The sequence below is a fragment of the Epinephelus fuscoguttatus genome, linkage group LG1 (genome assembly GCF_011397635.1).
Source record: "Epinephelus fuscoguttatus linkage group LG1, E.fuscoguttatus.final_Chr_v1".
NCBI lineage: Eukaryota > Metazoa > Chordata > Actinopteri > Perciformes > Serranidae > Epinephelus > Epinephelus fuscoguttatus.
Genome location: NC_064752.1, coordinates 9,971,612 through 9,991,916, shown reverse-complemented (window position 1 = coordinate 9,991,916; position 20,305 = coordinate 9,971,612). Strand labels below are relative to the sequence as shown.

The window sequence follows — 20,305 nt, the reverse complement described above, 5'->3', positions numbered from 1 at the left end:
AAGCAAGAACTCAAAACAGTAAAACACTAAGGGGGACCTGCAGACTATAAAGGGGAGGTGTCGGTTTCAGACTGAAAAGGTTTCCACCCCAACTTGATAAAATCAGTGATGACTTGTGTCTCAGTGGTTTTAATTATGGTGCAGGGTTGAACCGCAATGAATCTCATCACTTTGGCAAAACTGAAACACACGTCTTTTCTTTTTGCTAACTTGCACAAATAAGTGTGTCTGTTTTTCTATCTATGCAACAGTGCCAACAAAGAAGAGTTTAGTGTGCGATCTTGAGCCTGGCAGAGGAAGCTCAGCTGAGAAATATAACACCAGAGACAATGAGATAAGATAAGATAAGATAAGTTAAAATAAGATTTATTAATCCCACACCAGGAAAATTCCCACATTACAGCAGCTCAAGAGGAAGCAAGAGGAAAGGGAAAAAGGTAACTAAGCACTAAAAATAAAATAATGTAACATCTTTATACACTAGATTCATATATTTTTTTGATTTTGCTTTATTGATCAACTGCAAAGCCATAGAATCGTAATGTGGGGTACATTTTTTCTTTTTTCCAACATCGATTCAAAATCTGGCTTTTTATTTACTTTGTGTACAACTCTGCTTCTGACTGCTTCTGACTGGTTTACAGACATAAGTGGTGAAATCAACTTCACAGGTCAGAGTACTTTTCAACAGCCTCATGACTTGGAAAAACTCTGGAGGCTGAAAAGAATTTCAGAAGCTCAGAGACAGAGTAGGCAGTTCTGTGAATCGCTGATTGTAATTTGATGGCAGTAGTCAATGATTTGGTCAGACCTTTGCAACAGGAGAGGTAAAAGGAAATCAAAGACGAAGCCGACTGATTAAAAAAAAAAATCTATGTAGTGAAAGCGACAAAAACAGAAAACGAGACCAAATACAAAACCAGACAGAGCTACTGACCACATCAGGACCAGACCAGAGGCTGCTGAGAGTCTCCACATGGCTATGGGTCAGAGGGAGGGATCTTTGGGGTCTGAATAACCCTGGGCAAAGATGTCTGATGTTAAAAGACCCAAAACACCCTATGATCCGAGGCCACATCACATTTGTGTATCATAGTGCACCATAATCTCAGAATCATTTGGGCCTTTTTGTCACTTTCACTGTGTGAGTGAATGTCTTTTGTTGTTGGATCAGTCAGACTTCTGCTGGATTCGTTTCATTCACAGTTTGCAGCTTTGTATCATTTCCCGGTTGTGAGCCTTTAAACTTTTACACTTTATATATTTTTGAGAGAGAGTGTGCAGATGTTCCTGTGATTACAGGGCTAACTGCCTGTTCGGCTGTTCAGTTGTATCAACCTCTAAGAGCTTCTTGTCAATAACTAGTAGGACGAAAATGAATTAATAGATTCCTTTTTAGTGATTTATTCAGCCGCACTGTCTCTACAGGGTGTTAATGAGGAGCTGGTGTGTAAAAACCACCTGATCCTGGGTCAGCACCTCTACAAGGATCTGGAGGGACAAGACTTCAACCTGTACAGCGGAGCCAGGTTCAGGAGCAAAGGCAACAAGGTACCAACTTCCTCTCCAAACTCCACAACCCTGTTACCAACCACTACAGCCCCTTTTCCACTGGGAAAATTCCACTAACACCATTGACATCTGGCTTTTGTATTTGATGGGAAAGGCTACAATTTGCGTTCATTCCCGGGACAGAAGAATCTGAAGTAGTCACAGGTATTTATTGGCTTTGGCTCTGATCGGCAGTGATGGAAATACAATGCCTGGGTTGAAGCACTAATTTTAGCCACCTTGCCCGAGCAATGGAATGATGGGCCGCCACAAAATACAGTCAAACATTTTTCAAAATTTAGTCTGCACAGAGTTTGAAAGAGAGACTTCATAAGTAAGAGATGTAAAAAATAAGTAACCATTGTGTCATTTCCACTTACCTCCAGGCTGCTTTCTACTGTTTACTAACCTGTTTTCTGTCCCACCTGTGACATTAAATGTGACAAAATGGTAAGACATACTTCTCTTGTCTAGTGTCAATGGGAAAGCAGTCTGTTGACTATTTTTTCTTTTTTTCTTTTTTTTTTTTTTTACAGGTTTTTGGTGTTTAAAAATCTGCATACATGCTACAATTTTGGGAATATTTGAACTTGGTGTTAATGACTTAAAAAGATGTTGCATGCCAGTTTGTTCTCTCTTGCACTCACACATATAAGGTTAAGATTTACAACAATTTAAAGTTTTGAATTCAGAAGGCAGTGTTACGTTCTGATGTATTGCTGAGCCTCAAAACTTGAGGCAAAGCTTCATTTGTTTGACATGGTTTTTAAAATGTTAAAACAGTAGTAGTAGTAGTAGAGTTAAAAAAGTCACAGCAGCCAAACTGTAGATGGAACAAATTTTGATGATGGGAAAAGTGCTCATGAGGTATAAATGTTCAAAATGTCTAGATAGTTGAAGATGATCACAAGGACATAGCACAAAGTCTGTGTAAACTTTCCACTTAATTTTTATTGGTTCCACAATCAGAATAATCTCAATAAAAACACAAGTTATTGATTTGGTGTCTGCTACAGACATTAATTAGTCAATTTCATTTAATTCGTTTTGTTGACATTCATACCGGTAACATAGCGTAACACAGATACTGAGGTCATACCACCCTTCTGCCTGTTCTGTAAAATTCATCTCATTAACTGATATTGCAGTGATCTCACAAAAGGCATTACATCACACAAAGAAAGTAAATATCCAGTGTCATGGTATCTTACATCATCACAGCTTCATCACCGTCATTACTGCCAAACATATTATGAAAATCAATGTTTTCAAAATCAACATTATCAACAATTTGATTATAATACATCCACCACCACTGTACACTTAATAACACCTCCATCAGTCTCGTCATCATGCTAAAATCTTTGTCATCATCAGGATCAGCTCTGTAGAGTCCCAGTAGTATTACTTGCTTATGAGTGATGTTGCTTCATCAATGCATTCAATAAGTTTAGCTTATTTTGTTAATCATAAAGAAGAATTTCATTGAAAATGGCTCATAAAGGGTAGAGGTATGCTGGATCGGCAAACGTTCTTTTTTTGGGGGGGAGGGCTGTGTGTGTGTCTGTGATCATTCTGTATCCCCTCTCTGACTTCATAGATTTTTGTGGGTCCCTGAATGCAGCACAGGCAGAAGTCTTCATGAGTTTACTTTTCCTCAGCAGCAGTTTTGTTGACTTTGAGCTGCAGGGTGAAGAGTTAAGAAACAAACTTTTTGATCATCACACAAGATTTCCTCTCAATCAATTTGTTGTCGGATCGATCAGAGTTGATCAGATTGAGTAGTTGGATTCGAGGAGCAACTGCTGCAGAGGCAAGTGACAGTAATCCTCCCATGCTGGTTATACCCAGCGCTGGATCAAGGGGTGTACGGTTTCTATTGGAACACAGGTTTAGTCTTAAGTTGTTTTGGAAAAACGATAGACAACACTAAACTATACAATATGAATTAACGAACAGTGAAGTTTCAGTTTCACTGCCCTTGGAGCTCTGCTGCTCCATCTGTGCCCAGAATAAGCTTTGCCATGAGAAAATGAAAGAGAGAAACGCAGCTCCAAAAAAAACCTAAAATGTGGCAGCAAATGCAGATGTAGTAGTGTTGCACCACCACTTGATTAATGCGTGGGAAAGCCTGAACACAGCTTAAACATTTCTGAAATCAAATGTTTGCAGGTTTAAGGCATTAACAAATGTGCCTGCAATGCCGCTTTCTAACTGGTAACAAATGTGTTAGCTGTCTTGCACACAGTGATAAGCCCTGTAGTTGGTATGTTGTTAAGCCTGATTTTAAAATGTACGTCAAGGGGCAGCAGCTACAGAGATACCGTGAGATGATACAAAGTGATATTTGTCAGCTTGGCCTGCTTGTGTTTTCTCCTACAAGTTTCTGATGCTGGTGATTATTTCAAGTGAAAACAATGTTAAGGGAGTTGAGGAAAGACTTGTTTTAGGAATGCACATTTAACATCTTCAATGCAAATATTCTGCAGTGACTCACCATTTGTATACCACAACGTGTACATGTTTGAACATGTCTTGCAAAGACTTCCCAGTCTTTATAGAAAGAAAAAAAAATCCACATTACTACTCAAAGTCACACCATTCTTTATATATCCTGCCATCCTTGTATTTTTTTTTACCATCATAATATGCGAGGAAGAAGCCAATATAATAACTTGCATAAATAAAATCAGAGTACTTCTTCATATTGATGCAATAAACCTGTAAATCCAACATTGCCTTAAACAGCCTGCACCCAGTGTTGCTCCCAGTGGCCCAATACAACCAGACATATTAATAAGATACCTTGGTAATCAGTCAACAGAAATGACTGCTGACAAATTTTATGTCACGGTACATATTGTCTTACTGCCCAACCCTATCATAGAAATCTTTAACTGTGCTTTTCCACCGTCACAGAGACCTTCACTGGTAAAATCTTCAGTGGGAGGTGGTTCTCGGTGTAAATGTACGGTAACAGGGTGTCAGCGAAGGTGTGTGTGAAGGTGTGTATGTGTGTGTTAGTATCAAGATCAGAGAATGACAGTTTTCCTCTCTCAAAGTCCAGATAAACTCTGACCCTCTGGAGCTTCTTTTTCAGAGGCAGATCTTTTTCTTGATCTAGTGAGGAGAACGCTGTGAGTTTTCCATCAGAGAACAAAATTCTCCACAATCCAGACTGTAGGCGTCCCTTCATCTGGATGTATTCTGCCAACATGCCCAGTTCCCAGTCCTTGTTGTCCCCAACCTCAATGTCCCAACTGTGAGTCCCGGAGTTAAATCCTTCAGAGCCGAGGATGGAACAGGTGAATTTGGTCCTTTCCGGGTTTTTTGGAAGGTGTCGTCGCTCTCCAGATCTCACACTGGTCAGATCTTCAGAGACGAAAAGCTCTGGGTCCGCTGTGTTTGGGTCCAGAATCATAGAAGTGTAGGAGACCATCTCCCTCATGTTGTTCCAGATGTTGAAGATCAGGTTGCCCAGGTGTTTGGCCTCATCTATCAGAGCTCCTGAGGGCAGCTGTGGATCATCCAGCAGGGGGCGCTGCTGGACTCTTTCCACTGCAGCCTTGTAGTTCTGCAGGAATGAGATGTCTTCAGCTCTCAGCTCCTCCTCTGTGGCTCTGATTGTGTCTGAAAGAGTGGCTATCTCTGTGTTCAGAGCCTCAATCTTCTCCTTCATCATGTGACTCTTCTGCCCCTCTTCATCCCTCAGAGCAGAGATCCTGGCCTCCTCTTCATCTCGTAGAAACTGGTGAAGTTTCCTAAACTGCTCCTTAATCAGCCTCTCTGTGTGTAGGGCCTGGACCTTAATATGTTGTGCTGTGTGGTCACAGTTTCCTTTAACTTGTTCAAACAGCTTCAGTTTCTCCTGTAAGGTCTTCAGGGATTTCTGCAGCTCCTCTTTGTGATCCTGTGCAGCTTCATCGATGGGTCTGAATCTGTGGTTGATGTGTCTCTTTGAATCTCTGCAGAGGACACACACCGGCTGCTGATGGTCCAGACAGAAGAGTTTGAGTTTCTCAGAGTGCAGACTGCAGAGAGTCTCTGACTCTGCTGAAGCTCCTTGATCTCTCTCCACTAAGAAGGCCTCACACAGGTTCATTAATGCCAGGTTACGAGGTGGATCACTCTTTGAGGATCTTCTCTTACAGCACGGACACTCACGTGTTGGTTTCCCCTTCCACCATTTCTGCAGACATTCTTTACAGAAGCTGTGGCTACATGACAGGACAACAGGATTTTTGAAGATGTCATGGCAGATAACACAGGAGAGATCATTCTCTCTTCTGACAGACATTTTGTCTCACAGCAAAGCTTAAAACACAGCAAGCAGAAACAAAAGCCAGTTGGTCAAGAAAGTTACTTTCACTTTGAGTTCTACCTCGCCCAGTTCACTGTCTGGAATCAGCAGCAGGTTGAAATGCAATTTTCAGTATTCCAGTAATTCCAGTGTTGCCAGTGTTCCCCCTGCAGCTGTTCTGCCTCAGTGGATGTGGTAGTTTTGGTGTTAAGACAAATATTATCGTCTGCCTCTCATAGTGTCTCTCCTCTCAGAAACAAGAAATGATAAACTGTTTCCTGTTTGTCTGTGCTGAGTTAGAAAGGGGGTGGAGCTTCATCAAGACTTCTCTCCTGACTGCTCTTGTTTATCATAGCAGGTGCATGTTGTAAGCCACTTGACAAAAACGTTATGGTTCTTGTGTGTGTTGTCATAAAAGATATTTGTGACCTTGCCCACCGAGTTATTGCAGGTTAAAGGAGATTTCTGCATAAAATAACTTCCAACTATCTGCAGTCTTAGTTTGTCTCTGTTTACATGGTTTATTTAGTTAATTAACCCTATCTGGGTTAAAATCTTTAATCTTAAGATGTTAAAAGCCTCCTCACAGATTCATTTGTAACATCTTAACATGATGTAGAGCAACAGAAAGAGAAGGAAAAATATCCTGGCTCTTTTTTGGAGCTGTTACTTGCTATCTAAAATATTAATTTCCTCAACCCCAAAGTTGAAAAATTGAACGCTGGGAAATGTGTGAAAAATTTACAAATCTGTTTGACATATTTTGAGTTTAAAGTGGGCATAGACCTGAATTCCTGTCTCCACAATGTTTAAGGAATTAGAAAACTGCAGAAAGTCTCAATAACCAGGTTACTGAAGTGCACATAAACACTCATTATCTCTGTCCGGTTGATGTAGAGGTTCATCCTGATGGAGAACCCCAGCAGACTGTACACTGTCATCCAGGAAGACCTGCCAGCAGCCAATGGGATCATCCACATCATCGACCGGCCAATCACAAACACACTTCCTGAAAGGCCTTTTCGTGATGAACAGGTGAGTTAAAAGGTACTGGTACTACACCAGATATGTAAAACTCCCTAAAACCACACACACACACACACACACACACACACACACAGGAAATAAACTGCATCTGCACTGAGCGTAACAAAAACAAACATTTGAATAATACAAAAAAATGCTTCAGCATAAACTGAGTGAACATTTTTTCATCAAAAGAGCTCTGTACGTTTTTGTTCTGCTGCTCAGTGTTTTGCTGAATACAAAGTGATCTGTCTTAATTCATTAATATGTTATATTTGTGTTCAGTTAAATGTATATTTCCTGCTAACTGTTAGATGCATAAAAAAATCCAGTCCACACAGTGTGAAAGTGAACGTTAATCATTTGATCGTCTTCTTCTCCTTGTGTCCAGTTTGCTGATAAGACTATCGCAGAGATTCTGACTCTGGATGAAAAGTACAACCGCTTCCTGTCTCTGGTTGATGTGAGTGCCAAAGTTTTGTTCTGGTTAATAACAACACACAGATGAGAAGACGTCAGTCATATTTAAGTGACAGTTTGCCTAACCCCTCTCCTGAACAGTGATTGGTCAATCATAGCTTAGCAACAGTAGCTAGGTCTGTCAGTATTTGGGCCTCTCCACATGCCGAAGCAAGGTGCATGATATAATAACAGAGATAGTCCGTATGTAAAAGTCTGGAGGTTTGTGTCTTTTTTTTTTTATCCCTCTAATGCCAGAAACATAATAGTGAATGAGTAAGGACTGTACTGATCTGCTCTACTGTAAGATGTAAACAGTAAAATGCCTTAGACTCTGTCTTTTGTGTGATATCATGTAGGGACATGAGGTAGCCGTCATGTGTGTTTTATTTACCCTTTTACAAGATTCTTGTTTTCACCCAACATTGACAATACTAGGGCTGCCGACTAAGAATTTTCCTAGTCGACCAATAGTCGTCATTTAGGGCCATTAGTTGACTAGTCGCCCGCATGTTTATGATATTAATTCAGTTATTAAATGATATATTTTGGGCGGGGCAACACAATGGTTTGAGTTGAAGATGTGAGAAAGAATAGTATCAGTAACATTGTTAACACTGTGCTACATTACAGAGAAATACAAAACCGTACTAATGAACCTTCATTAATATAGGCCTATATTTTATCTACAAGTGCACGTCACGCACTGAGCGAGCCACCTGTTAATGACGCTATGGGCTGATGGGCATGTAGCTACTTCCATGTTTCAGATGATACGTCATGTTTGTAGTCGACCAATGAAGATGAGTTTACATATCACCTTGGGTTCATCCTTCACCTTCTCAAAATGATCCCACACTTTGGATTTCCTGCCCGACATGTTATTAACTAGCCTGTGGAATAACCGCAGGTACCAGCCCTGGAAATTAACCTGACTCTTGTCTGACTGCTGAATGTGGCCACTTCCTGTGCTTGTGTGTTTGTAGAACTGTGGGTCACCCCCTCCACTGCGAGGTCCGGGCCCCCTGACTGTGTTCATCCCCACCAACCAGGCTGTGGACAAAGCCAGAGATGGCAGCATCTTGTACATGCTGCATGACGTAGGTTCTAATTAATACTTGAGTTGTCATTTGTTTTGTGTATTTGTTTCTAGTGCAGATAACATACAATAAAAACAGTTGTCTGTTGACATTCTGCATTTTTTTGTAATCAAAAAATCCCATGAAAAGATGAAAACCAGTAATGTGTTAGATGACTTCCTGCCAATGTTTGTGGCTCTCAGCCCCCAAATCATTGGTTCCTATAAAAAATGTACATCTTATAAATGTCTGACCAATATATATAGTATATATATTTTTCTTTTAAAGGAAAAAGGGCTCAGTAATTTTCTTATGTGATGTCAACAAGCATTATATTCGTAAGGATTATTAGGATTTCTTAATGATATTCTGCTCTTTTTTAAGGCCAAACATAAACTTCAGGAACTCCTCAGACACCATATTTTCTCCCAAGCTGTGGTAAGACAACCCCTCACCCTACGCTCTCTCCACTGATTCCTCTGTCTCTCAGTTTGCTCAGTCCTTGCCGCTTCTTTCTTGCTTTTTGTCTTTTTTGTCCTGCATGTGAAAAAAAGCAAAGACAGAAATGCCTTTCTGTCCAACACTTTGTATAAGTGGCTTGTTAGACTATGAGATATCTTGCTGTGGACCACATATTAATCTTTGGAGGGAAATGATCATATTTCCTGATCACATTCCTGCTCCCCTGAGGATGAAACCTTTAGATTTAATTACCACATGACTGTTCCTTCAATGGCACCCTCGGTCCAAACTTCACATCAGCTCACTGAGAACCTAAATCATCAGGATATTGTTTGTTGTATGCAACATGATATTTGGGGGAAAAAAGCCAACCAACTCATTAACATTTTTGTTGATGGATTATTTTTTCTGTCTGTAGCTGACAGTTGACGAGTTAGCCAATCTCCGTCAGATTCAGACGATGGCCAATCAGATTGTCTCCATCACTGTGTCCGATGATGTAAGTGTCTCTGATTGGTTCTCATCATAATTTGACTTGTTTCTGAGCTAATTTTCAGTAAATGTTAATGATTTCTATTTACACTAGCTGCCTCCTCCCCTTCCCTCTCCAGGGTGAGATTCTATTGGGTGATAAAGGCCTCCATCTGACGAGCACCAACATTGTGGCGTCCAACGGGATCATCCATATGATTGATGGGCTTCTGTACCCGCCCTCAATCCTCCCCATCCTGCCTCACCGCTGTGATGTCATCGAAAGCAAGATCGTCGTGGTGAGCAGAGGGAGGCATAGAGTCAAATCATACTCTGGTCACCGAACATTAGACCCAACAGGTCTAATTAAAATTGATGTGCCACTGAGTTCAGTAGGCTAGACTTATAACGACTGATGACTGACCAAACCAAACATTTCAGTTTGTAACAACAAGGCTAAACTTTTTTTTTTTTTTAATTAAAATGATTATTGACAATGTTGTAACCAAGGGGAGAACAGCAGCTGCCATGAACCACATTTGTTAACCCCTCTAATTTCTTGTCTTCTGTCTAATACAGGCATAAATGTCCCAAAGACCCATTTCAATATTATTATTATAAGTGAAGACTTCTCTGTTAAATGTGACGTTATTCAGAAATATGGTGGAAAGAATTTTTCATCGCAGTAACACAGGTTTTGGATCTGTTGAAACATAAAACAAAATACCAGAGGCAAGTCTTAGGACCAAACACCATTTACATTTCTTCTTGCTCAGCCACACAACTTTAAAAGGGAGGCTTCGAGGCTGAACTCCTTCCCAGCACCATATGGCTAACTCAGTACCTTATAAGTATGTCACACTGTTATTGAAGTGTTGAATGTAGTCTGGACACAGGCATATTTGCATTCAGGCTACGTGTGTGAGCGTTATTTAATAAAATATTATCATCTCCAACTGACTGCTTTGGCTACATGTCAGCTGTGAGAGTAATAATCATCATGGACAAAATAACTTTAGCTAGCTTTACCAGATTTACAATCTTCACGCAGAGTAAATATATAACAGGCCAGTAGAGCCTTAAAGCTGACATTAATGCTAACATAGTAAGCTAGGTAATTATTTTTGTTGTAAGCATGTGTATTTGTGTGTTTTCAGGGTCCATGTGTTCACTGCAATTACCTGTATGAGACTGAGTGCCCAGAGGGAACCACTGAAATGGTAAAACATTATTAATGCAACACTTCTGTTCTATTCCACAGATGCCTTTGGATCTCATACAGTAGAAAAAGACTCTTAATGTGGAAATCTTTGCAAATAGATTAATACATCATACCAGCGGTTCAGCAGTCCATGAGCAGAGGTTAATAAATTGCACAGTGAAAAATATATGGAGGAGCTTTCACTGAAGTTGTGGTCATGTAAACAAAATTTGTGATGTGATATTTGACCTTCAGATTAAAGGGGTGAGGGTTAGAAAGTGTCTTGATGATGTAATTTATTGTTTATGTCCTCTGAATGAAAGCTCAGATTATAAATGGTGTCAGATAAACAAAGAGTTGTACGATGGCTAACTCACTTGTTTCCAATATGGCAATCTTTGAGAACCTCACAATTCAATCCAATTTTGATTATTTGGTGTCTGATTCAATACAAAAATGATTTTTCAGTGAATGATCAGAAAAGGGGCACAACTTTCAGTCTCTTTCTTTACTATACTGTTTGCCAAACCATTCGCTGGTGTCCTTATTATACTGAAATCATTTATGTAATATAACTGGCAATTGAGATAAATGGTTCAGTTTTTTGCAACAAAAAAAGGCCTCCTGCCTGTATGACAATAACAAAATGAGGGGAGGCTGTGTGCTCTGCTGTGTTGTTATTATTATGTGTGTCGCCAACAGCAGAGAGCAGCATGAGGGAAAGCCAAGAAGCCGAGTAGGCTGTGCAGAGGGTTTGTGAGGTGGAACAACTGATCATATAGTTATTTTAAGTTGGTTTAAGTTGTTTATAGCTGCAGTGTGTGTTGGTCAGCTGGTCTCATTTGTTAACATTTCTTTTGTCACTGCTCTGCTCCATTAATGTAAGTCTCTGGGTAATTTGTGTAGAAAGTATTTACAATATACTTCACCTGCGTCTCGCAGTGTTATCATTTACACATTAAATTAAAACATGCTTGCAACTGCTGCCTTTTGTTAAGATAAATAACAAGTTCACTCTAATGTGTATGCAGTGTAAACTTTCCAAGGGCTGCTCTGCCCTTGCCAGTACGTTCCACCTTTATTTGTTTCGTCACTGTCACATTTGTAGCTAACATTTAGAAACATTTGTGAATCGGTGCTGAATTGTGAATGTCCACATCGCGATGCATTTAAAATTAGGTTTTTTTCCCCTGCCACTATTAGATACAGAATATGAGAGTTTAGATACAGTTCTGACACCAGATCTTAGTCTGTGCTGTAATTCATCTTGTGTGCCAGTTAAATACTGCATTACATTAGTAAAATCTATACAGGAAGTCTTGCTGTTACATTACAGTTAAACCATGTGCTCTGGTCAGCAGTTTGTGTGCAGATTTTTTCACAATATTCCTTTCTACCCAACAACACCTGGTGTACGATATGGACGAGAACAGAAGGCTAATACGTGTGTGTGTCTGTCTCCAGGACACTCATCAGCGTGGCTGTGATTACGTCACATCCCCTCTCAGGCCGACACTCAGTACAGGCTGCGCCAAATTCTGCAATGCCACCAAAACGGTGAGTTTTATAAAGGTGGTCACTGTGTTGTCTCTGTTTGTGCACCATGTATCTTTGCCATGGCTTTATTTAATGGAGTGTGGAGGTTTCTGATGTAAAGATCTTATGTTTTTATCTCCAGTAATCCCTGCTAGGAAAGTATGTCCTTTTCAAGTTGACAGATTAAGTCAGTTTTATAGTCAATATTCCCATTATATGCATAGTTTAAAAATGTGCAGGTCTTATTGGTTAACTGATAACTGAATAGTCCTTTATCTGCAACATTTAGTATCTTTGTGTTTTAATGTGTGTGTCTATTTGTGCGTGCGTGTTTAACAGGTAGCACAGTGTTGTAAAGGTTTCTACGGTCCGGACTGTAAACCCTGTATTGGAGGATTCCAGCATCCCTGCTACGACAAAGGAACGGTGAGCAACAAACACAGTCTGTCACGTTTCTCAAGCGATGTGTTTATTTATTTATTTATTTTTTTACTGTGTGCAGTGTTTTGACGGTATCCATGGGAACGGCTCGTGCAGCTGTCAGCCAGGCCTTAAGGGTGTTGCCTGCCACATCTGTGAGGATCCATCCAAGCACGGAGACAAGTGTGATGAAGGTAACCACTCCTCATCAGCAACTTAAGCTATAAGGTTCACATATCTAAACAAGATTACAGTTGTATCCAAAATCACTTTCTCATTCACTCATTCACCACTCATTGTGTAGTAGACACTCAGTAGTTTATAATGAGTGGTAATTTGAGATTTTGGACCCCTGTTAATCATCATCATTTTGTGTCATCGGTGACAGCTTTAGATTCTTGCAGAGGTAAATGTCTGGAGTTAAAAATGTCCAAAACATGTCAGGAGAGAAAGAAAAGGTCTAGAATATGTCAGGAGCAAAAACAACAACAACAACAAAAAAAAACAACTCAAAAATATGTCAGAAGCAAAAAAAAGGATGCACTGTATAAAATACTGAGCATTACATTGTGGGATTTCATGCCTTGGACACCTCTTCCATAATGGAATTTTTGAGGGCACTATATAGTGGGTAAATTTACAGACAATGGAAACTCAAAAACAATGGCAGACAGTAAAATATTGCACTGTATTATAAATAGGGAGTGATTTTGGACACAGACTAAAAGTCTGCAGCCATGTAATGCCTCTCTCAGTCTGAACTTAGGCACAAAGCACCTTTGAGTTAAAAGCTACAATCACCATCCTATTAAACTCACAATGACATGGCTGACATGCTGATGTTTAGCAAGTTTAATGTTTAATATACCATCTTCACCATCCTAATTTAGTGTGATGGCACGCAAACATTAGCCAATTAGCAGAATGTATTTGTTGTGCATAGACTTGGTTAGAAACCAAAGTAGTACACAAATGAAAACTCTGACCTGACGATAGAGCTCGGGGTGGCACGGTGATACAGTGGTTAGCACTGTCATCTCAACCAGGTTCAAATTCAGCAGCCAGCTGGGGCCCTTCTGTGTGGAGTTTTCATGTTCTCCCTGTGTCACCGTGGGTTTTCTCCAGGTGCTCCAGCTTCCTCTCACAGTCCAAAGACAGACCAGGTTAATTGATGACATTAAATTGCCTGTAGGTTTGAATGTGAGCGTGAATGGTTGTCTGTCTCTATGTGTCAGCCCTGTGATAGTCTGGCGACCCTATACCAGGATAAGCACTTACACATAATGAATGAATGATAGAACTAGTCAGTTGGTTATGATGTAATTTGCTGTGTGTAATTTACCTACCGTGTGTCTAGCTTTAAAAATGCAACTTTTTCTAACAATTTGTCGACCTGTTGTATCCAGCGGCTGCAAAGAACCTGTACATAGCAATCATAAAAAAAGTGCTCAGTGGTGTGTTTTGCCTGGTGCGATATTGTTCTAGAATTTTTCTACTGAGTGACTTGAAATGATCACCTGATCTGTGTGTTTATGTGTGTGTGTGTCTTCAGAGTGTCATTGTGTCCATGGCGTGTGCGATAACCGTCCACGCAGTGGTGGTGTTTGTCGGAGAGGATCCTGTGTGGAGGGATACTCCGGAGACAATTGCGACAGGACTGCCACGCCCTGCAACTCTGATGGACTGCAGGAACACTGTCACATCCACGCATACTGCACACAGACAGGACTGCACACTATGTAAGATACCACTGCTATTACTACAACTGTAAATGTTTATTTTGGCACCTGATTTTGATTTGTTTTTTATCTTTTTAACAAAAGTTTATTTTAGTTTGAGTCACATGTAGTCATTTTATTCATGTTAGTTTTAGTCAACAAAAACTTGACACATTTTAATTTTGTTTTAATCTGTGACTAAAACTAGACTAAAATTTCTCAGCAGTTACTGGACGGATTGCCTTGACATTTTGTACAGATATTCATGTGTACCAAAGAGATGAATCCTCCTGACTCTGGTGATCCCCTGACTTTTCCTCTAGTGCCACCAGGACGTTGCCATTTGTGCATCATCTGGTAGATATCTGTTAATTCAGTTGTTTGGTTTTTGACCACATATGTGCAAAACTAAAAAAAACTCCCATCAGCCTCAAGCTCTACTTCAGTTTTAATTTAGCACTTAACTAAGATGGTACACATCACACCTGCTAACCATCAACATGCTGGCATTATTGTGAGGATGATAGCATTTAGCACAAAGCACCGTGTTGCTTTAGTGCAGCCTCATAAAGTTCCTTGCAGAACTGCCATAGCAACATTGTGGTAATGTCAGCGCGGTCAGCTAGAAGCCTGGGTGTGACCCTGGATGATAAACTTCAAACATGGCAGCAGTAGCTTCTGTAGATTCTTCCTGTGCAGCATCAGGAGGATTCACCGGCTTCCTGACTGTGAAGGCAGCCCAGGTGCTCATCCAGGTGTTTTTCATCCCCCACCTGCACCACTGCAGCAATTTCCTCTCTGATGTGTAAACAGGGAAATAATTCTTCAGCAGTTCTCTGTAAAATAAACTGCATCTATCAGCAGGGGTTCACAGGTGATCAACACCAGTCACTCTTCTGTTACTGCAACAGCTGCTGAGTTTGTTAATCAAAAATCTTTGTGTGTTTCGCCAGGTGTGTGTGTAGGGATGGATATGAGGGTGATGGTCACTCCTGTTCTGCCATCAACCTCTGCCTGAAGAGCAACCGAGGAGGCTGCGACACCAACGTAAGACTTAGGGCCTGTGTCCACTTGCGCCCCATTTCCACCAGGCAGTACGGTTCAGTTCAGTTTGGTTTGCTTTTTTTCTGTTTCCACTGTGAAAAGTTGTGGATGGTAACAATGGAACCATTCCATACTGTCCCCATTTTTGGTCCCCCCTCTGTTGGGGTACCTAGCACACAGATCTGGTACTAAAAGGTGGAGCTGTGAACACTGCAGTCTGATTGGTCAGTAGAGGACGGTCACTCTGCTCAAGGCTGAGTTGTGGCTGGTTTTGAGGCTCATGTAACCACTGTTCATATGTGGAGAGTTTTATTAGTAAACTGTAACTATAAAAGACAATATGTTATATGAAAATATATTCACTGGGCCGACTGACAGCGACTTTGAACAATGGTAATCTGGCAAAATTTGAACATATAGTAGCATTGACTAAAAGAAACTGTTAACCAGTGAAAAGACAATAAAACTAGGGTGCATTTGGTCTTGGTCAGGAGCCTGGCTGTGGATTTCTGCACAGTCATAAGCTTCAGTGCATCTTACAGATAAGCAAAGTGTTAAAAAGGGGTGGGCGTGAAGATATGCAAGCGTGAATAATGTTTGTATCGTTGAAAGACAACATCTCTTTGATCTGAACTATTTAATTTGTTTATACAGTAAATCTCACAGGAAAAGGCAAACCAAGCAATTATGGGCTGAGATAAAAATTTAAAGGGCCAGATCTGCCCTCCAAAACATTCAAGCTAGCTCTCCCTCAGAAACATTACCTCAGTGTCCCTGAACACAGACCACAAATCTCACAAGTGTGAGGCAAAGAAAAAGAGATAGAACCAAATCCACTAAACATCTGCTCAGAACATAAACAGACACGTCTGTGTGTTCTGGATCATGCTCTGTTCACATGGATTCATCAGAAAATGTCAAATATATAATACTGGTAAACTGCCAGTTTCTCTGGACATTTAATATTTCTACCATGATCACTGACTTTTCACTAAGCCCTGCCCCTTTGTGATGGTTCAACAAGCTGTCAGAGTAAGCATGGAGCCCACACTGTAACTAACTGCACTCCCTGAAGAAATATTATCAAATTTTTGGAGAACAAAACAATGATTCCAGAGAGAAGCAGACAGAGGGGTCTACAGTCTGTGTTTGAAGGATATATCCAGGATGTCAAACTGACTCAGCAGCAACAACAGGTTAAAAAGACAAAGATAGTTAGAAGCTAAAGCCGAACTATAGGCTACAGATCACAGTGTAAAGGTGAACCACCACATCACTGCTGATCGCCACAGAAGACAGTGAATATAAAGGGAAACTTTGCTGATATTGAACCAGCTGTGTGGCATCGCAGTGTATGCAGATGAACTGTGTTTGGCTTCACCCCCGTGCTGCTGCCAGCACTCAGACCTCCGCCACAGGACTGGCAGGGATCTCTGGTGAAAGTCAAACGACATTCATCTGCACACACTGTGATGACACAGAGCTGGTTGAATGTCAGCAAAGTTTCCCTGCTTCCCTTCACTGGTTCCTGTACAGCAGGGTCGGTCTTTGTTTCACTGTTATAATCATTAAAAAGCAAAAGCAGCATGTGTATACATTCAGTAGGCTATATCTTCAGTAGCTACCTAGCTAACCCTACACTTTTCAGGGTTTGATTTTGGTTTTGGAACAGGGAAGAAACGTATATCTTTTTCCAGTATCATTAATACACGACGAGCACAACATTTAGCTCCAAATCCACAAAACCAGCCTGAAAATGAAGGAAATCTGAAACGACTGGATTAGAGTCAATGGAGCACAGCTGTGTTGTTGTTAGACCCTGGTCTGAGACGGTCCGATGCTACCTTATGATTGGCCAGTCTGTGTCTGGGACTGTCCCTGCCCTCATAACATCCTTTCTCTCTGTCTACAGGCAGAGTGTGTGCATTTGGGCCCAGGTAACGCGTCGTGTGTGTGTAATGAGGGTTGGGCAGGTGACGGCAAAGTGTGCTTGGAGATCAACAACTGTCAGCTGGAGAGTCGAGGAGGCTGCAGCCCCGACGCCTACTGTAACCACATCGGACCTGGACAGGTCAGTTACTAACAAATAATGATGTATAATAAGCGTGACTTAAAATCATCAACTGTACAGCTTATTTTTTTTTTTTTTTGTAACATTTTTAATTTTTCTCCTAATTTTGTGGCTGTTTTCTAAATGTTTGGGACACCCAGTCCCCCCTGCCCAGCTGTCCTTGTCTTCAAAGGTCAGCTGATGCTGTCAGTGTTTTATAAAGCATTTTTGATTTTTTTTTTTTTCCCATTTCAGTTTTAACAAATATAACGATCCTCTTCAACTCAGATGTGTGTTACCACACTACCCCTACTCCAAGTGTACTCGTTTTTGTTTTCATCACTTCATATTTTCTATATGACTTATCAAGTAGCTACTATTCAGCTGCCTGACTGTAAACATCTTTGAACACTGTTGAGATTGTTTTGTTTATGGGTATATCTGTCTGTGTGTCTGCAGAGTGAGTGTTTTTGTAAAACAGGTTACATGGGGAACGGTATCGTGTGTGACCTTATTAACCCCTGCCTCAAGAGAAACGGAGGCTGCCATGACCTGGTAAACACACAAACAAACAAACACACACACACACACACACACAAACACAAACACTGTCTTTGTGTCATGTCGGCCATGGAGAAAGATTTTTATTCACTGAGGATTTAAAGGATGGGTCATGTTGACTATATACCCATCGCCTATTGTGGATATTTGTGAAGCACTTGTGAAACACTTTGAGTGCTCGTCTTTGAGACCAAACAAAAGTAAACACAGAAAGTAAGATCTCTGCTGCCGAGATTTCTGCCTCCATGTTAAAGGTAGTAAATGGTTTGTGGTGCTTAAAGCATCCCAAAATCACAGCTGTAACACTGTTCTGTCTCCCTCTGTGTGGAGATGCAGTTTTTGGTCATACCTCACTTTTGTAGGAAATTATTTTCAGTGATAATAGTTCTCAGTTCTTATTATTAATATCTGTGAAGTAACTTGGACAGTGTCTCTGGAAGATTTCTATAATTTCCAACCCTTCAGAGATTCAAGTTTTCTTCTTCATCTGAAGACTCTGATGTGCAACATGTGTATTTTTGTTGAGTGATTCAGTCATTCATTAAGATATGAGAACTGAGCATTGGTTACTGACGTGAAATTGTTGTGGCCTCAGTAGGTCACATTTCCCATGATCCCTATCTTTTGTACACTCTGTCAGGCAAAATGTGAGCTCTCTAAGGAGAGTGGAGCTCACACCTGTACCTGTCCTGACGGCTATGCTGGAGACGGAATCATCTGCTACGGATCAATACTGGAGGTAAGTATTCAGACCAGTACAATGTGGGGATGACCCAACTCTGCCTTAACTTTCTTTGGCCTGTGGTCTTGATCCGAGTGCTTTAATATTGGTTATTTGCTGATACCAAGTCTGATCCATTACTTATTACTTAGGAGATATACAGTACAGGCCAAAAGTTTGGACACACCTTCTCATTCAATGCGTTTTCTTTATTTTCATGACTATTTACATTGTAGATTCTCACTGAAGGCATCAAAACTATGAATGAACACATGTGGAGTTATGTACTTAACAAAAAAAGGTGAAATAACTGAAAACATGTTTTATATTCTACTTTCTTCAAAATAGCCACCCTTTGCTCTGATTACTGCTTTGCACACTCTTGGCATTCTCTCGATGAGCTTCAAGAGGTAGTCACCTGAAATGGTTTCCACTTCACAGGTGTGCCTTATCAGGGTTAATTAGTGGAATTTCTTGCTTTACCAATGGGGTTGGGACCATCAGTTGTGTTGTGCAGAAGTCAGGTTAATACACAGCCGACAGCCCTATTGGACAACTGTTAAAATTCATATTATGGCAAGAACCAATCAGCTAACTAAAGAAAAACGAGTGGCCATCATTACTTTAAGAAATGAAGGTCAGTCATTCTGGAAAATTGCAAAAACTTTAAATGTGTCCCCAAGTGGAGTCGCAAAAACCATCAAGCGCTACAACGAAACTGGCACACATGAGGACCGACCCAGGAAAGGAAGACCAAGAGTCACCTCTGCTTCTGAGGATAAGTTCATCCCAGTCACCAGCCTCAGAAATCGCAAGTTAACAGCAGCTCAGATCAGAGACCAGATGAATGCCACACGGAGTTCTAGCAGCAGACCCATCTCTAGAACAACTGTTAAGAGGAGACTGCGCGAATCAGGCCTTCATGGTCAAATAGCTGCTAGGAAACCACTGCTAAGGAGAGGCAACAAGCAGAAGAGATTTGTTTGGGCCAAGAAACACAAGGAATGGACATTAGACCAGTGGAAATCTGTGCTTTGGTCTGATGAGTCCAAATTTGAGATCTTTGGTTCCAACCGCCGTGTCTTTGTGAGACGCAGAAAAGGTGAACGGATGGATTCCACATGCCTGGTTCCCACTGTGAAGCATGGAGGAGGAGGTGTGATGGTGTGGGGGTGTTTTGCTGGTGACACTGTTGGGGATTTATTCAAAATTGAAGGCACACTGAACCAGCACGGCTACCACAGCGTCCTGCAGCGACATGCCATCCCATCCGGTTTGCGTTTAGTTGGACGATCATTTCTTTTTCAACAGGACAATGACCCCAAACACACCTCCAGGCTGTGTAAGGGCTATTTGACCAAGAAGGAGAGTGATGGAGTGCTGCGGCAGATGACCTGGCCTCCACAGTCACTGGAAAACCATTTCAGGTGACTACCTCTTGAAGCTCATCGAGAGAATGCCAAGAGTGTGCAAAGCAGTAATCAGAGCAAAGGGTGGCTATTTTGAAGAAACTAGAATATAAAACATGTTTTCAATTATTTCGCCTTTTTTTGTTAAGTACATAACTCCACATGTGTTCATTCATAGTTTTGATGCCTTCAGTGAGAATCTACAATGTAAATAGTCATGAAAATAAAGAAAACGCATTGAATGAGAAGGTGTGTCCAAACTTTTGGCCTGTACTGTATGTTGATTAAATATGTATC

At 40.8% G+C, this 20,305-nt stretch overlaps 2 protein-coding genes across 4 annotated transcripts in view; one reads left to right on the top strand and one right to left on the bottom strand.

Moving 5' to 3' along the window:
- Positions 1–20,305, top strand: part of stab1 (stabilin 1) — a 104,827-nt gene that overhangs the window by 17,275 nt on the left and 67,247 nt on the right. For both annotated transcript variants that reach the window (XM_049591078.1, XM_049591079.1), the window contains 16 exons: positions 1,429–1,551; positions 6,749–6,886; positions 7,269–7,340; positions 8,323–8,436; positions 8,800–8,853; positions 9,296–9,376; positions 9,489–9,647; positions 10,506–10,568; positions 12,014–12,106; positions 12,425–12,511; positions 12,588–12,699; positions 14,058–14,244; positions 15,177–15,270; positions 17,180–17,338; positions 17,777–17,872; positions 18,519–18,617. In XM_049591078.1, the coding sequence (XP_049447035.1) occupies positions 1,429–1,551; positions 6,749–6,886; positions 7,269–7,340; positions 8,323–8,436; positions 8,800–8,853; positions 9,296–9,376; positions 9,489–9,647; positions 10,506–10,568; positions 12,014–12,106; positions 12,425–12,511; positions 12,588–12,699; positions 14,058–14,244; positions 15,177–15,270; positions 17,180–17,338; positions 17,777–17,872; positions 18,519–18,617 (1,731 nt within the window). The remainder of the gene's footprint in view (positions 1–1,428; positions 1,552–6,748; positions 6,887–7,268; positions 7,341–8,322; positions 8,437–8,799; positions 8,854–9,295; positions 9,377–9,488; positions 9,648–10,505; positions 10,569–12,013; positions 12,107–12,424; positions 12,512–12,587; positions 12,700–14,057; positions 14,245–15,176; positions 15,271–17,179; positions 17,339–17,776; positions 17,873–18,518; positions 18,618–20,305) is intronic.
- LOC125897685 (nuclear factor 7, brain-like) lies at positions 2,497–6,110 on the bottom strand. Of its 2 annotated transcripts, XM_049591082.1 has the most exons (2): positions 5,933–6,110; positions 2,497–5,768 (listed from the first exon to the last, which is right to left on the bottom strand). In XM_049591082.1, exon 2 carries the CDS (start codon positions 5,651–5,653, stop codon positions 4,445–4,447), a length of 1,209 nt encoding a protein of 402 aa, XP_049447039.1. In that variant the 5' UTR covers positions 5,654–5,768; positions 5,933–6,110; the 3' UTR covers positions 2,497–4,444. The 2 variants fall into 2 exon arrangements, with proteins under 2 accessions (XP_049447039.1, XP_049447038.1); XM_049591081.1 differs by having other exon boundaries at positions 2,497–6,110.

What these genes read in the sequence shown, in the direction of transcription:
- LOC125897685 (XM_049591081.1), bottom strand. Translation starts at nt 5,848, where the DNA reads ATGTCTGTCAGAAGAGAGAATGATCTCTCCTGTGTTATCTGCCATGAC.